Consider the following 18,890-nt stretch of genomic DNA (forward strand, 5'->3'; position numbering starts at 1 on the left):
ATATATATATATATATATATATATATATATATATATATATATATATATATATATATATATATATATATATATATATAACTAAGACTTATTTGTCAAGCATGAATTATGAAGTACAAATACGCAGTAATCTGAAGGATAAATGGACAATATTATTTTCAGAAGCTCTGTCTATATCATTACATTTAGATATGACTACAGCAAATTAGATGTACTTTTGAAAAATTCCTGTATAATACAAGCATACTAACTATCAAGTTATTTCGTGTAGTTACCCTTAATTCAAACTTATTTTCAGTAAATACTTTTATGATGTTATAACAATTTTTATTAACACATAGATACAAACAGTATGTTTATTATTTAGCGTAAGTATTATACCCATGTCATTATGTACGTGTATATATTTTACATATGTGTGTCCAGTCGTCCTCGGAAGATTGTAACTGCTTATTCTGTCTTAAAGTTCTGTAACAAAATTTCCGTAACTAAGACATACTTCTTATACTGCTGAAGAAATTTATTTGGTACTTGTAATTTCTTGACTACCAGAAATGATCCGTGCCATCCAATTACAAAGCTCACATAGTGATGGAGCAGAAACAAAGATAACGCATTAGTCAGAAATGCTCTCATAAAGAAATCTGTATTTTCATATCATCTTGCTTTGTCACATGAAATGTGACCTGCCGATTCAAAATAAACATAAAACAAAACTATTCTTAAACATTAATAACTAAACGATTCCTTACCTATGTTATAAACACAGTACGTAAATATAATACATATTTGATAAAAAAAGAACATCAATGAAAGATGAACTTTTCCATAATAAAGAAACTTACTAGTGGTTCTAAGATAAACAAATTCAACAACGAATTATTCCTACTGAATATTTTCTAATTTTTTGATCAATGGTAAAATGCAAGGTGAGTTTAATTAAATCAATATTGTGGTAAAATATGTATAGATTACTAAATGAGGAACAGTTAACAAGATAAACAACCCACCCATTTTATCTTCTCCGTCTTAGGCTTTCTTAAATAGTAAATACCACTCTACTAATGTGGTATTTACAAAAGAGAAAAAAAAATAAACCTTTCTTTCTAAGAGACATTTAATATTACAATATATATAAATTAGAACAATCAATATCCTTTCTCGCTGGTCTGGTAGCTAGCGCGCGCGGTTCTCTATAAGGGTACCCATCTTTGATTCCCAATGCAAAAGATTTCAACGTATTACAGTGGTTTCGATTCCATTTTAAATTGTATGTCCACTCTCGTATGGCCTTGATGCTGATAAGGAAAGTTAAGCTTCAACCAAGATGACAAAATCATCAATAATATTAATAAAAATATTGGAATAATCCAGATTCAGAGATTGATTCAAAACAATTCAGTAATAGTTTCAATAGAATTTATTTATACTTTCTTAAGTTACTGGACAAGGACATATTATATATATATTAAATTTTATACCGCAACCAATTTATTTTAGAGTTAAGAATTATTATTCAAATTTTCGGAGTAATAACTGTGTATATTAGCTGTAATTTTTCATTTAGACAACCAAAAATACAGTATTTCATTGTTGGTTGCCTATCCTACTTAGATTCTCAGAAACGTCAAAAATGCAGCAGAAATCCTGAAATGCACAGCTATGCAACCAAATACACAATGCGGCGTTGTTGGTTGCCTATCAATTTAATGCATTACCATTATTAGCTATAAAAGAATATATAACCTCAGGGGTCGTTATCAATCAAGTTATACATATTCCTATACTCCAAATTTTCATATTTGCAATGTAGAAAATGCTAAAGTCTTTTTTAGTGTGATGACATTAACTTTACACGGGGACACTAGTTTTACACGTGCAATGTACACACACGTAAAGTGACAGAGAGTGAGAAATAATGTAAAGTACTTGGTTCATTACAACAATCTATAGAATAACTAAAGGTACATCATACAGGCAATTCAGTTCAGTTAGTCAGTCCTCTCCGAGAATGCTACTGAGCTACTGAATTCAGTTTTCATGTAAATTTATTTTGCTACTGGTAGTATATGTACCAAAAGGTGAAATTTGTGTTATTTGTTTGCTCGAATTTAACGTGTATTTAACGTATATATATGCGTGGCTAAAGTTGTCAATTTCTATACAGAGTTTTTGATCTCGATTCTCGGTGATTTCGAGATTGCATTAGGCTAAAATAGGTTTTGTAAAGTGTAGTAAATAATTTATTTCTACTTGTGTTCCAGTCTAAAATCAAACTTATGAGTCAATCATGCTAGCCACTAAGCTACATAGGAGCCACGAACAAGTAATATATTTCTAACAACTGAACGCGCCTTAAATTAGTGGAATTATTTTTTTTAAATCCACATTTTTGAGGTATTTGGAATTCCGATTGGAGGTAGTAGAAAAAAAAAGATTAAAATTAGCATATTATCAGTAAGAAAAACGTGTTATATATTATAAAGTACATTACAGAAATGAAATACAAATCACAGCACGGCAATCAAATACAAGCTTGTTTTTTTTTTCTCCTTGTGCGAAAACAAGAATTACAAAATGGTTGAGTTTTCATAATACTTTAAAACCTAAAAAGAAAAAAAAAGTCATGGATACCACATTAATTCTACCAAGTGTTAATATTAAGAGTACTCATTATACCATTTTAATCGATGACGAAAATTAATAATTTTTGTCTTGTTGCTCAAATCATCAAAGTACTACTTTTTATACAAACTCATTTACTTTGATATTGACAATACCATGTTCAGCATTACCTATGAAGATATTAAATTGTAAAAGCACTAACCTTTATGTTCATTATATTCAATACGATGTAAATTTTTGAAAAAAAAGAAAGACACAAGATGCAAATGATAAATATAAAAACAGTTAATCATCAGTTTTCAGTTGATAATTTCTGTTGGAGTGAACTGTGTTATGCCAGCATTGTCAATCTATATCTAAAACACGGTTTTCCATCAATAGAACTCAAGAATACAGTGTGCATTATTATTATTATTGTTATTATTATTATTATTATTATTATTATTATTATTATTATTATTATTATTATTTTGCATTTCACGTACCTAGGTAGATTATTACAAAAAAGTTTTCTTTTTTTGATTTTTCAAATGTATTATATCTTCGAGATTTGCTGTCTCTCAACATCAACAAATTAGGGTACTATGTTTTATACTGAGGAAACTCTGTACGAGTTTTCAGTATGGATTCTTTATTATTTTACAATATTTTGTTTTACTTCCGAGGGAAAAGTGGGTCTTTCGTACTGTGTTTCCTTATTAGTTTATACATGCATAGCTCTCTATTGTTTATAGAACTATACTTTCCCTATATTTCCTTTGAGAAAATACCCGACGAAAAGTCTGTGTTTGAATTTCATTCTTCATTTCTCGTTCAGCACACCTTTCAGGTCACATGTGATCTTCATTCCACCCGACTCGATCTTCTTAGTAATCACGTAGAAACTTTGTTCAAAACTTGAAAGCTTGCACATCTTGGTTGGAATACGGAAACTTCCCACAATTCAAAGCACCTGTAGCGTTATTTACGACATTGGCGAGGCGTCATTTCGTTTGAGATACAGAAAACTAGAAGGTTGGAAAGAAAAAAAAGTGGATTTTCTTAGGAACAAAACAGATGGAGAAAACGAACCAAGTGGCTGGAGGGAGTGAACGGAGATTGAAGAGATCCGATCTAGAAAGTAGAAGGGGTGAGGTGCAACCTAGATCAAGTCTAAGCAAAATTTCTTTGTAGCTATGAAAAATTCATAGCCACATCCACGAAAGCAGGAAGAAAGTTCGAAACGAAGAGAGTATCTCTTCTCGGAGGACTCAGTTAGTATTGATTTTCTCGGGGTGCTTATTACCCCAGCAGTCAGGGGGAAACCTAAGGTCACGAGTGTTCAACCTCGGTGGAGTTAACGGAGGCAAAAGTTTATGTTGGTTGGGGGAAAACTTTGTATCTTACTTTCGCACTTGCTTCTTTTCTTTCGTCCCTTGAAAGTCACTCTTTCTCTCCTGTATGGAAAGTAGAAATATAAAGAATTTGTTATGGGGAAAGTTTCATTAGCTTTCACACGTTTCCCTTTCTTGTATTGTAATTTTAATTTTCACAACAACATTTATTCAAAGAAATGCCTATAAAAGAATTCTTCTTAAAATTGAGCTACAAAATATGCTTCTTATTCTTTGAAGTCTAAACCTACGTCTTAGGCGAAGTTTTATCGCAAAGATAGCAAGTTTGTCCACATGTGCTGCACCCTCGGCAACCCGAGCGGCAAGTCATAGTAGGCGGTGTAAGAGGGCGCGGGAGGGTTGGTGTTTCGCGCCTACGTCCCCCAGCAATGCGGTTGGGGGAGGAGCTTTTCGCCCGACGAGGAGAAACCCGCCTCCTCGTACCACGCCTTCGGGGTCTGCCTCTCCCCGTTGCGAGATCTAGTCCGCCTCGAGTAAGCTTGTTGAAGTCAATGATAGTAAGGCTGGGCGGGGCTGGCGAAGGCGGTGGAAGGCGTGATGTGTGGGCGGATCGAGAAATTACCCCACCGCCCCCTATTTTCTTTGCAGAATATGTCTTAAGGCTTGCTATTCCTCGAAGAAGATCTTTCTGCTCAAGGTCGGGTGGTGGAAATTGCCGACAAGGAACAACAGCCGAACGTCCCCTAGACCTCCCCTCTGAAGCTTGAAACTGAAACGACCACTGGCCCGGGACAGCATAAGAAGTGGGGACATCAGATCGATCCCCGTGAGGTCCTATATCCTGGTTAGTGCTGACATCTCTTGGCGAAGTTCTTTCACTGCTACTACTGGACGAACTGGTGCGCCTGTCACTGGTCAACTCGTGTAGGCGGAGCACTGTCTGATATCGACTGGTGGGATTTCGACCTGAGCGAGATCGACGAGATCGGGTCATCTCGCTACTCTGAGTCACGCTGGCTGGCAATGTTGCAGGGACGATGCCAGTTGCTTTGTAATAGTCCAGGAAAGTTCTTGCGACGTTTCTTCCTATGCGGAAATCTAGAAGAAAGTTAAGGAAACTCACCAATATCCGATGTTTAAAAAAAGTCGCAACTAAGAAAGAGAAAAGATAATAGCATTTGCTACTACTTGCACCATGCAATACTAATACACTATATATATTTGTCATATTTAATATAATAGCTGGATTTGTATTTTCTGAAAATAAAGCAACAATACAGTAGATTCTAGCACTCAACTAGATCTTGAAATGTACGTCTTTTTATAATATTTAGACAACAGGGAAATATTACTTTAAAAGTCGTGCATATATAAACAAAATCAGAATACTTCAGAATTGATGAAAAAAAAACACCAAAAAATCTGCAGATTAAATAAAGTTCACTTTTTGAATATGGTATTTAATTATGTCACATAATGATCATGATAATTTTTAAATTTTCAGAAGATTTCTTTGTTTACCTTTTTTTTTAAAAAAGTAATTATATTTTTAAGATAGTGTACTAAAAGGTACGGATATTTAAAAAAAATATATTTTTTTCGTTAAAATTTGCGTACTTTGGTCCATGAATACACGAGTTATTGTGACTCAGTGAACTTCTTGCGTTTCACTGTTGTTGTATATTTTATTTGATATTTAGTATATACTATTCATTAACACAATATGTTAATTACTGTCTAAAACTAAAATACAATTATTTGTAGCTAAATAATTAACGCTCTCACCTTGGATACACACAAGGTTCGATTTAAAGAGGGAGTATACTTGCTTCGGTTCGTAGGTTTATTTTAAGTTTAGCGTCCCTTTCAGCACTGCGCTATATAAGACGTGAACCAACAGTTAACATAGAACCCAAACCTCATGAGTTCTTACTTGGTATTTGTGCCAGGTCTTTCGTTCCGAAGACACGTACGCTAGGCATATAGCTACGAGGAACCCTTTTATGTACTTCAGATTCTACACTAAACTTCAGGTATATCCTACGTAATTTCAGGAATGGAAATGAATCTTAAACTCTAAAACAAACAACTATCAATAAAATTGAAATTCTAGAACGCATTTGTAAATTCTCAACTTTCAGATGCGTTCATTAATTCAGGAGAATATCCTTTAAAAGAACGATCATGGATAATGTTAAATTGCTTTAAAAGTGACAAGGTGTGTTTTAAAACAGGAAAGCCAATTAAACACATAATTTAATTTCTATCATGGGAATCATTAGACGTGTTTTCTAGAGATTTCATAGCCAAAATCATTGTCACAGTGATCAATGAATCATAGAGAATCCGATGAACGAAGTAAAATTTTAATTTAAATCAGAAACTAGGAGGAACATAATTTGCGTCATTAGCATCCGTTACAGAAGAATAAAAGGAAATGATATCTTTGGCAGCCGTATATTTAAAATTTTTACAGTAATCATGGTTAGCGGCGTATTCCTAACTGGGTGTAAATTACTGGTTACCGCCCTTGCTTTGCCATTATGAGGTTCTGAGTTCAATCTCTGGGTCACCCATCCAACTGAGATATTTCCCAGTACTTCTAGGTGAATGCTACCTTAAAATATAGAACCTGGCCGACTTTATTCTCCTTAATTTGCAGGCCTTCCATTGATATAGTGATTAGTATGCACGCCATTGGTGTATGTTGATCCAAGTAGATTCCCTGTTGGAGTGCATTGACCGCATTACCGTAGTTTGGATTCCACCTTAAATGTAGAGCCACGTCCCATATAGCCTCGTGCTGAAAAGGAACGCTAAATTTCAACATACAATAACAATATACTATTTATGCAATTATTTTTCTTGTTGTTGTTTATTGCTAATGATTTCAGCTTAGATTGGCCTTACTAATAGTATCTGGTGGTGTTAAAAATAAATGAAAAAACGAAATAACATTTCCGTAAGAGGCAAATTGTAGACTGTCTCTAGATTCTTAAAATACATTTTTAAAAATCAGGTTGTTAAATCATATAATTGAAGACCTGAATTAAAAAAAAAGAAGCTTATCAAATCAACCTGAGTATGTTTTCAGGAGGAAGAAAACATTATAATATTGAATGTTTTTGTGGTTTCTCTTATTAATTATGTCCCTTGTTCTTTCTTCTTAAAGTTCTGAGTAAAACAGATATGTCAAGGTGAAAAGTATGTATATATGTTCGTGGACTTAGAATGTTTGTTTTTAGATCCTCAATTTCAAATATTTTTGTGTTGTTAAGTCCCATAACATGTTTAAGGTGTGAATAATTAGTTACTTTTTAATATGCTAATCAAAAGCTTGAAATTATACTTATAACGGAGAGTCTTACTCCTCGCTGCAAGCAAACTCTGAAATGATACTACTGTGTTGTGTTATACTATAGCTGAGCGATTGTTGTAATTTACTTATTGTTGCGATTGTTGTGATATTACGTAGGAAAGATGAACCGGAATCAAACATCTGAAAAAGTATTACAGCACTGACTTCAAAAGGAGGGTGAGAGAGTCAAATAATATTACTAAATGCCTGAGAGACGACTAACTTTGATTTCTCGTTAGTTACGTCTAGACTAAATAAACCATTATAGCCGAATAAAACCTTTCTCAGTCATTTAAGATTTCCATTGTAGCGATACAATTCGCCTGAATGTGTTGTTTTTTTTCTCTAAATCTCTCAACTAAATTGAATAATATCGCAAGTCTTTTGACTTGGGATGTTATTTTATTCAGCTGAAATTATTTTGTATTAAAAATACCATTTTAAGTTGGACTTAGGCTATAAAATTATGCAAATTAAATGCCTACGAACACAAATATCGAATACTACTACTACTACCACTACCACTACCACTACTACTACTACTACTACTACTACTATATTATTATTATTATTATTATTATTATTATTATTATTATTATTATTATTATTATTATTATTATTAACTTAAGATATGTAAAAAGTGAACTTGGGGTAGTTTTCAATTCAGATCCTCAATTATAAAGTGACTACTGATTTTAAGGTAAGTACCCCCATGATCTCAGTATATCAAATGACGCTCTTTTAGACGACAAAAGATCTGATTTATAAATCACCTCGGAACTATATACTCCCTATTTATGGTTAATATGCGTAAGAGATTTACGCAAAATCGTATATTTTCTCCATTTAATTTCTTTTCGTACATTTTTAGTTACATCTTTGTACTTTATGTCTAACTTTACCATGGTTGTTACTAATATAAAGATACAGAGTTTGTTGTGATATTTTTACTGAAGTCAGGAGACAATCAAAAGGAGGTAAATATTAATTTCTGCTTTATTTACAATGCTATAGTAAATGGCCTAGTTTGTACATGGAATGTATAAACTTATAGAAAAAAATGCTTACTTCCTAACTGAAATCTCTGAATTGCGTATGAATATCGATTTAGATTTTACGATGCCGGTTTGTAAAACTAATTCATATTGGTGCGAAGGGTGCACAAATTTAATAAAGTTTTCAATACAGTAGTTTGCGGAGAAAAAAGTAATAAATCGGTTTAGACCAACATTTTGCTATGTCATATCCTTGTTTCTTAAAACATCTCTACATTTCAAGTGGAGATTTCTTCAGTGTTACATCATTTTTGACTGGAATTAAACCTAAACATAAAAGTAGAAACTTCTGTATCCCATGTTTAAAAATAGCCGTATTGTATGAAGAGGCTCTCTCGCAGAATTTTCAAACTGAAGATGAAATATTTAGCATACCGTGAGTTAAATATCTAAGGTCTTAACCAAGTGGAAGTCACCCTAGGGCCACCCTCTCTAAAGACTGAGAATATATTTTGTTTTCGTGTTTCCTTATGCTATGCTTTTTTTTTTAAAAAAAAAATGTCATCGTATTGCGAACTTACATCGATTTTCAACTCGATAATTGATCAGCACTTTGGAAGCCAATATCTAGGTTTCTCTTCAAGAGAATCAAGGTCTCTCTGGGCTGAGTAATTGTAAGTCAGCCCCGGTCACCAAGTTTTCCTCTAGAATTTCAGATCATATCTTAATTTCATAGCGAGAGAGTAGAAATTAAAGGCTCAACTTGTATAACACACACACACACACACACACACATATATATATATATATATACATACATACATACATACATACATATATATATATATATATATATATATATATATATATATATATATATATATATATATATATAGATAGATAGATAGATAGATAGATATAAATATAGATACATATGCATAATACAGGTAGAAGCAATAGTTTTCTTGTTGTTAGTTTTGCCTTTATCGTCACTTGAGAGCTAAGAAAAAAATTGCCTATTGTTCCTTAGTGTGTCGGTTTTACAAAGATATTCAGCACAAATCGTTCCTAACATCATCTTTAACAAGAATTATACCTTCAAGTTATACGTAGAACGCAATTCCATAATATGATTACTGCAAGGAGATTGTTCACTTGAGTCCTCCATTCTGAAGTAATCAGACATAAGACGAACTGCGGAACAATCGATATTGGGTAAAACGGAATTACATGAATTCTTTAATTTAACGTCTCACTTCTTTTTTACGTTTAGATTAAAGAAGACATATGATTGATGGAAATGACTGATTATGAAAAATGGTGGAATAGGAATGTGGGAGACAACGAGAGATCCACGAGAATACCCACAGGCACGATGTTGTCCACCACCAACCCACATGACCTAGTATCGAACCAGTGACCTCTCGCACCAAAGTGAGCATTTTACCACCGTATTAAAAAAAAAAAAACTGAACTACAGAATATACATGTATGATTAAAAAGGCGTGAGCCTTCACGAAACTGTAAGAGATACGTATTTAATAATGCCTTTATTTTGAGCATAATCCCATTGTGCATCAACGCTAGCTAGTGATGCAGAAGTGTCCTTTTTCCAGTACGAAAAAAATAGATTGTGACCCCAAAATCTTCTTAACGGCTGTAATGGGGTCAATATCACTTGCAAAACGTCATCCAACTAGAGCCTTTTTAGATTTAGGAACACATGGGAGTCTGAGAGGGCCAAATCTAGTGAATTGAGTGGGTGAAGAAAAAATTAAAATTCTTGTTCATGAATATTTGCCATGGTAACTGCTAAGATAAGTCTTGGAACATTGTCGTGATAGTAGAGAATTGCTCTGGTAAGTATTAGTGACCTTTATTGTTGGATTTGTGTTCTTAGTTTTATCACACGGTCAGCATGATATTGTTTTGTGACGGTGTGACCACTTTGAAGATAATCAATCAACACCAAATCTTGGAAATCCTCTCTCAAGAAATGATACTACTACCTTGCCAGCAGAAGAGCGAGTTTGCTTTCTTTGGGGTGAGGGATGAAGAGTGTTTCCACTGTTTGAATTATGGTTTGTTTTAGAAACTTGGCATATCACGGCCAAAACTTGTCCATATCACGTACAAAGTTTTAAATTGCTAAGTGATGGTTACACCGAGTGTGCTTTTTCTCAGGAATCAGAATACTTAAGACCTATCGAGCTGAGACGTTATATAAATCAAATTCATTTTTCAGAATGTAACCTGGTCACTGCTGCGATATCCCCAGCCTGTTTGCTATTTGACGAGTTAACAATTGTCAATCTTGTACGATCATTTCAAGTACGATGTTAATGTTTATGTTGGTGGTAGCACTTGATGATCCCCTGGCTTTGGTTCAACACTATTTCTTCTATGCTTGAATTATTGGACCCGTCTCCGATGGTGCTAAAAACAGCGATATATTCACTTAGTGTATTGCCCAGATCCTGATGGATATCGGACGTTTATATTCCTTTTAAATGTATATACTTTATGATGAATCTGAACTCGTTTTTTTTTTTTCATTTTCCAAACTTCTGATGTCCGACTCTTCAAGAAAATGCCCAAAACAAAAGAAAGTCCAAAAATTGGATCGTGGAATTATGAAATATATTTTTCCTAATCTAACTTCTTTATTTCCGTGTTTTTCAGTCTCCCCATGTACATAAGTTTCCTCATTAAGTCTTTCTTACACTTTAAATTTCTACCACAGTCGACAGGAACACCAAAACAGAACACATCGAGACCAATTAAAAAATCCCACGTTCATCAGTGGAACTCGAACTTGGGATGAATTTTCTTCACGGTCATCAGCCAACGACTCAGACCACTTGACTACACAATACCATCCCCACTGTACCAACGTGTCCCGTAATCAATATTAAGCAAAAAAAAAAAAAAAAAAAAACCTACATTCATGTTAGACGTAAAAACAAAAAAGGTACTTTTTACGTACGTATCCTTTACGGTTCGTGTATTTTTGGAATCATAAAAAAGCAGCACAACCAATGATTTTTACACAATGTTCATCCTGCAACCAACATAGCCGCATTTGTCAGACATTTCAATTGCATCCACATTAAATTCACATCTAGCTCTATTGTGACACTTTTGAACTCATCCACTGGTGCTAGGGGTCTCGGGTTCAAACCCTGCTCCCTCCAAGTGAACTTTGTGGTGGACAAACACCGTGTGCGTGGGATTTCTCGGGGTTCTCCCGTTTCCTCCCACTTTCTTCATTCCACCATTTCATTCATTACTCATTATCAGCGTCTCCTTTAGCCTAACCGGCATAACCGTGGGACGTAAAACTCAAAATTTCATTTTTTTTTGAACTCATAGCTGACCCTATCAACCTTTTCTGATTTGCGTTCATTATCTTCAAGAATTATAACTATACATAATATAATTATAGATAACTATTTTTTACCTATATTATTATTATATTTTTCATGGCTTACTGAAAAAATACATACCATAATAATAATAATAATAATAATAATAATAATAATAATAATAATAATAATAATAATAATAATAATAATAATAATAATAATAATAATACGTAATAATAAAGTTGACCTAGAACAAAAGTACAAATTATAAGATATTGTATGGCGCCCTAAATATCAAATGATGTATCTCGGTTAAACAATATCATCTTCCTTCAGTACTATATTTCCTTTTCTCTTTTATTTACCTCCTTTTTGATGAAAAAAAATCAAGCGACGTTTCATATGCTACTGTCTGAACTGATTAACATTCTCTTTCTTCGATATTTTCCTTTCCATCTCCATGGACTCTATTCCTAATCTTCTCCCCATATATTTTTCTTCGTTATTATTCCATCTGCTACGTGTTATTGATTTCCGTCCTTTCATGCAAACCAAAGAAATCATGCTTTCTTCATTACTTTCAACTTCTTCTTTTCCTCTATTCCATTGCTTAGCTCATTATAGAATATCTTGATCTTCGAGTGATCTGAGCCAGTAGTGGATTCTCCCCTTTAGGGCTTCATTTTGACACAGTACTTAGATAAGTATCACATCCAATCACGCAAATGGTTTCCAATAGACGTAAGTGAGTAGTGTTGAAACTTTAAGAATGTTTATCGTATCTTCGGAATAGCTTGAGATATAAAATTTCTGTAAATTACATTATGACCTTTAAGTTCATTGCAAGTCATCTACGTGATAGACTGTGATACTTACCTGCATAGTTTGTCGAAATAAATCCATAATGGAGCATATCCACTACTAGTTCAGAAGCCACTCAAATATCAAGATATACATTGAGGGATGAGAAAAAAACGCTAAAATAGAAGAAGAGAAGTAATTGAAAGTAATGGTGAAAACACTTCTTTGGTGTGCATGAAAATAAGAGAATTACACAAAAATCACTAATTTTTGATGGATAAAGTTAAATATTCCATCTCTTGTGAGTTTGTTTCTGTTTGTTCGATATATGTCATATCCATAGTATTCTATATTAGGTCTATATATATTATTTTACTGGAATCACTTGAAAAAATATATAACTCGCCAGACTAATATGGGGTTGGACGACCTTTTACACTCAGAATAGTTTTGATGCGACGAACAATTGAGTCATAGAGGTCGTGAATAGTAGCGAGTAGCGTGTACACCACTAAATTTCATAAGTGATGATGGAGGCAGAAACCAGGACAGGTTTTATGTCTCCAAAACGGACCACAGGTGTTCAATTATGTTCACCCCGATGTTTCTCAAACCACCTTCAGCTGTGTGAATGGACATATTGTCACTCTCGAATATGGCTACATTTTTAGAAAAAAAGGACAATATAGTGCCCATAATCACAGACAGTGACGCGACCAGTAAGCATCAGAATAGGACTCACTGGAAACAAGGATATTGCAGGAAACATCAGAGAGTCGCTACTGTGTTTCACAGTTGGACGTAGACATTGCGGATCAAACGTTTCTTTGGGTGTCCGCCACATATGAACACGGCCCGTGGTTTGAAATAAGGCGAATTACGATTCATCCGACCATATCACACGCTTCCAGTTATCGGTAGTCCATGTTGCGTATTCGCGACGCAATTGGTTTCGTGCTAAATCTTTATGGTCCTTTGTCAGCGGTTTCGCCCGTGCAACTCCACCGCGTACGTCAATATAACAACGCTTGCGTCGGACTGTGATTGTCGTTCCAGGTTGTGGGATGTTCTGATTCAGTTCCTCCATCATTTGTTTTGCAGTCACACGACGATTCTGAGTGACATTACTCTTTAATGTTTGACAGAGCCAGCCACTTAAGGTTTTCTTTCTACCACTGTTCATCTTCACCGATGTGGTTATGTCGTGAGGTTTGTAGGCTTTCATCACCTTGGACATTGTCCCTTGCGACACATTCAACACAGTTGCCACTTCTGTGAAGCTCGCGCAATGCAACCGAGCACCAACAATTTGTCCTCTTTGGAAATCATAGAGGTCGCTCAGTTTACATTATTACTGTCTGCTCACTTCACTGGACAATATTGTTCTACTGCTTCTTATGTAGTACGGAGTTTTCCCTAACATGCCACTAGCAACAGCACTGCGGACACAGCCTCATTTTTGCCAACTCAGACATCTGACACACACACACACACACACACACACACATATATATATATATATATATATATATATATATATATATATATATATATATACATATATATATGTGTGTGTGTGTGTGTGAGAGAGAGAGAGAGAGAGAGAGAGAGAGAGACTGTATCAACGGTAGTAGTAGGGACTAAGGAATATTACGTGCAAGTACATATATGTAATAGTAAGGGCAAGGTGTACAAGTAGTTCTAGTTGTCTTATCACATAAATTAATGTCCCTTTTTTGTGTTCTTAAGTTTTATGAAAGTATAAACTTAGACAATCTTAGTGATTGTTCTTTAGAGTAGTTTTAGAGCTATAAATATAATTATTCAGAGTGCTCGAGTTACAATCGAAACTAGGATGCATTATAATTGTAACCGTTACTCTTATCTCTTTCAGCTACACTTAGCTTGTTAGATTTTTCTTTACTTGCCCTACATATTCCATTATCTTAAAATAAGATACCAACTACTAAGGACGATTGAAATGTGTGAGATTCGAGTTACTTTTATTTTGTTTGATTAGAAGAAAAAAAAAACTTTATTACTTAAGCTGGTGGGTGTCCTATTTACGTCTTTCTGAATCGCATATTTGCAAGGGTTTTAAAAAAAGTGTTTTACGGAACAAAGAACTAGGAGTTCTATATTATAACAGAGGAGTGTTTTCACACACAAACACACACACACACACACACACACACACACATATATATATATATATATATATATATATATATATATATATACACACAATTATGTCTACAGGTTAAGATAGAAGTCGCTTTTTCCGGGAAAACTCGTTTTGATTTTCATAACAAACATGTTAAATATAAGTGTGTTCTTTTGGGCAGCTATAACGACTTCTATTAATGTTACTTGTGTAAGAAAGTTCGTTTTTCATTGGAAACTTGTTTTCAATGAGTACTAGAGGTAAGGAATTCCTCTAATGAGGAAGACATCTCTTAAGAAAACACTTCGATGAATGGATTGACTGTCAATCAACAACACAATGCTCACTCAACATTCAACCTTACATCGTGTGATTTTTCTGGTTTGCATACTAACACTCAGTATCTGAATTATTTCAACAGTTAATCGAACAGTCGTTTGAAAACTTATAATAACAATTGTGTTTTGCCATTTACGAATGACGGCTTAAGTAAAGTGTGAATAGAGAATCATGGTTTCCAATTTGTAGAAACTTTGTAGAGATATACAATGAAATATAGGGAAACTGTTCTCCTTTCTTAAGATGTTTGGTTAACGTCACTTTGTCTTACTCTGCGGGAAAAATAATTTAAAAGAAAATTATCTGGAGGTTCTTTGCACTAGTTTACCCGGAAACTTACTTCATGTCATAAAAATAGCATATAAAGTACTTACCAAGAAGTAATTGGGCATATACGTACTAGATTCATCTGGGCGTTCTTTATATTTTCAATACCTGGTGGACCCATTATATGCTGTGATTTCGACAGCAACTCTATGAAGTAAAGTTCTAGAATTTGGAGAAGTAATGCTGGCTGTATCTCTCATAATTCCTCATACAATACATTTAGGTAGATCTAAGTAGTATGCAAACCGCAGTGGTTACACTCGCGAAATTTGTGAGCTCTCTACTGCGCGCCATTGTACGCTGAATTTCCATTGTCCCCTTTACCGACGTTGTAACGTACAAAATACGTGACTCATTAACACAGATCTATTCCTATATCATAAGGGTTCGTAGATATTTCGTTGACATTTCGTGAATTTTAAGTATACATTGCACATGCAGAGGTAGTAGCAAAAACTCAAAACTCCACGTTATCAGTAACGTCAAAATGAATAATGTGTTTGGAATTCAGTTTTCAATAATTGTTTTAATTCTATAACACGAGAAACTACATTAAAATTAGTGATCTTGTTCCAGAGTTATTGACAAAAGAACGTGTAAGGATGTATAATGTACTGTATAGCTTTTTTTCTGCAGAATATACTTGTAAGATTTTACCAGTTTACGGACAGCACGTTATGCAAACACCATAATATAATATCTGGAAATATATTTTAATATAATATTCAATTTTTAAAGTATATTGTTTTCTTGAAACTGTTTCTTAAGTAAAATGATTAAAAAGTATTTTGTGCAACAATTTGAACGAAATCATAATCATAATCACATAATATAATAACTATTGTATATATAAATATAAAGCTACATGAGCTGACATAAATTATTGAGCACTTCCTGTAGGGCTACAATGATTACATTTGGAATGATTGTAGCTTTCCGGAACTAACCGACAGGAAAATTGCCAAAAGTAAATATATATATATATATATATATTTAAATTTTTAGGGGGTCTAAAGAGAGGATGAATAATTTCCCCATGTTATTTAAATGGGCCTTTTTGACATATAATCTCATGTTTTAGGTAGGCCTACTTAGAATTTGAATAAAAAACGTGAAATTCGTTATGCTTGTTACGTTTTCGTTAGCACTACCTAAGTAAATCAACATAAATAAAAAAATCCAACTTCGGGATGGTTTTATAGAGAACTGAAAAATCTTTCCCATGTTATTTATATGGGACACCTTTTACACCCCCAAATTATTGAGCACTTCCTGTAGGGCTGCATGATTAAATTTGACATGATTGTAACTTTCCGAGACAAACCCTCATGAAAATGGTCAGAAGTTAATGTTTTTAATTTTTCGGGGGTCTAAAGAGGGAATGAGGAATTTCCCTATGCTATTTAAATGGGTCTTTTTTGACCTATAATATCATATTTCAGGTACTTAGAATTGGAATAAAACTTAGGTATGCTTGTACGTTTTCGTTAGCGTTAGCCAAGTAAATCATCAAATATATATATATAAAAAAAATTCTAACCGTAGAGTGGTTTTATGGGGAACTGAAAAATCTTTCCCATGTTATTTAGATACGACGTCTTCTACACCCCAAAACGTTTAGGCACTTCATACATGATTAGAATGATGAAATTTGGCATGATTGTAGACTTCCAGGACTAACTGACAGGAAAATTGACAGGACTAACTCACAAAAGTGAATATTTATAATTTTTTAGGGGTTCTAAAGGGGGATGAAGAAATTCCCATGCTATTTAAATGGGCGTTCTCTTGGGATACAAAATTTTATCTTTTAGATAGTTGAAATACGAAAAGAAACGATAGAATTATCGGTTAAGGAGGTGCGAGGCCGCAGGCCGAGCAAAGACAGTGTGTGGGGGCGAAGCCCCCGGGTGGGCAAATTCAGGAAATATGAAGAGCAATTTTACGAAATTCTCTGTTAATGCAAAGGCAGATAGATAAGAAATGCGACGCCGTAGGCGGAGCAAAGTCGGGGGTCTGGGGGCGGAGCCCCCAGGTAACCAAATGTAGTATATACATGTATATATATAATTGAAAATCACTATGTTTGTGACTCTAAATCTCCTGAACCTCCCTACCGATATCGATCAAATTTGTAACATAAATGAGTTTCGGGGCTGGGCTGGTTTTAGACTATTCACTTTGATGGTAGAACTGAGGGGGGGAGAGGGATATATATATATATATATATATATATATATATATATAACACAATACACTATCTGACCTCAGATCCTAGGGGAGGGGGAGGCTCACAATAAATAAAAACTTCCAACTTTTCAACCATGCAACCAATCTCGAGCAAATTTCCAACATATATGAGGGTCGGGCCTTAGGTGTTTTTTTATTGTTACTCTTTGACGAGCCAACCTAGGGAGGGGGAGATATATGTAAAAAAGAAAAAAAAACATAAACTAAAAATGACTGCTTTTGCGACTTCATCACACTTGAACCACCTGACCGATCTCAATTAAATTTTCAACATATGAGGTGTGGCAATTAAATAACGAGACTGCACACTTCCTGTCGCGCAGGATCGTGAGGGGGGAGGTAGCTAATGATGCGTTGTTGATATTGAACCTTCATGAGCAGCCACTGTTTGTTTCATGATTCTGAAAGCTTTTCTTTTCTTTGTAGGCTTGCATGAAGAGGACAATGTTCTGTAGTAGTGTCGGAATCATGGTGAACAGTAAAGTTGAGCAGCCCATTAACATCACATTTCTGGTGAAATACAAAAAAGAAAACAGCGACGGAATGTTTTGCAATGTTAAAATAGGTGTATGGTGATAATGCTATGTCACGTGCGCGAGTTTTGGAATGGCGCAAACGATTTCCAGAAGGTAGGGAGGAGGTCGAAGATGATGAACGACCCGGCCGTCCTTTGAGTTCAAGAGCGGATGAAAATTTTCAAATAATTAATGATGTTTTTGCTGAAAGACAGACGTCTGAGCATTCGGATGATCGCAGACGTGACCAACATTAAGAAAGAGACAGTAAGACAAATTTTGCATGAAAATTTAAACATGACAAAAGTTTGTGCAAAAATTGTTCCAAAAACCTCTCTCAGGAACAAAAAGACATTCAAATTACCATTTGCTGTGACGTCATGGAACGACTCAAAGCAGAATTTTTTCGATATCAGGGACATCATCATGACTGAATGGGTATCTCCGGATCAAACGGTGAATCAGACCTACTACAAAGAAGTCCTAATCAAGCTGAGGGAAAGAATAAGGAAGAAGAGACCGGATTTGTGGAAGAACGATGCATGGATCTTCCACCAGGGCAATGCGCCTGCCCATAATGCTCTTTATGTGAAGCAGTTTTTAGTAACCAAGCGCATTCCTGTGCTCGATCACCTTCGTATTCCCCAGACCTGGCTCCCTGTAACTTTTATCTATTCCCAAAAGGGAAAAGTGCATTGAAGGAAGCACATTCTCAGTCTGTGGAAGAGGTGAAATGAAAAACGGCAGAGTTGTTGAACAGGGTGACATCTGACGACCTACAGCATTGCTTTGAACAATGGAAGGCACGTATGCAGCGGTG

General features: G+C 34.6%; 1 protein-coding gene across 1 annotated transcript in view; it reads right to left on the reverse strand.

Annotated features, from left to right (window-relative positions):
* Window positions 1-1,443: 1,443 nt before the first annotated feature.
* Window positions 1,444-18,890, reverse strand: part of LOC145687377 (cytosolic carboxypeptidase 6) — a 2,130,613-nt gene continuing 2,113,166 nt past the window's right edge. The window contains exon 12 of the mRNA XM_081760832.1: window positions 1,444-5,054. Coding sequence (XP_081616958.1) covers window positions 4,243-5,054 — 812 coding nt within the window. The 3' untranslated portion in view covers window positions 1,444-4,242. The remainder of the gene's footprint in view (window positions 5,055-18,890) is intronic.

The sequence above is a fragment of the Thermobia domestica genome, chromosome 6, assembly GCF_964235325.1.
Source record: "Thermobia domestica chromosome 6, izTheDome1.hap1.1, whole genome shotgun sequence".
Taxonomy (NCBI): Eukaryota; Metazoa; Arthropoda; class Insecta; order Zygentoma; family Lepismatidae; genus Thermobia; species Thermobia domestica.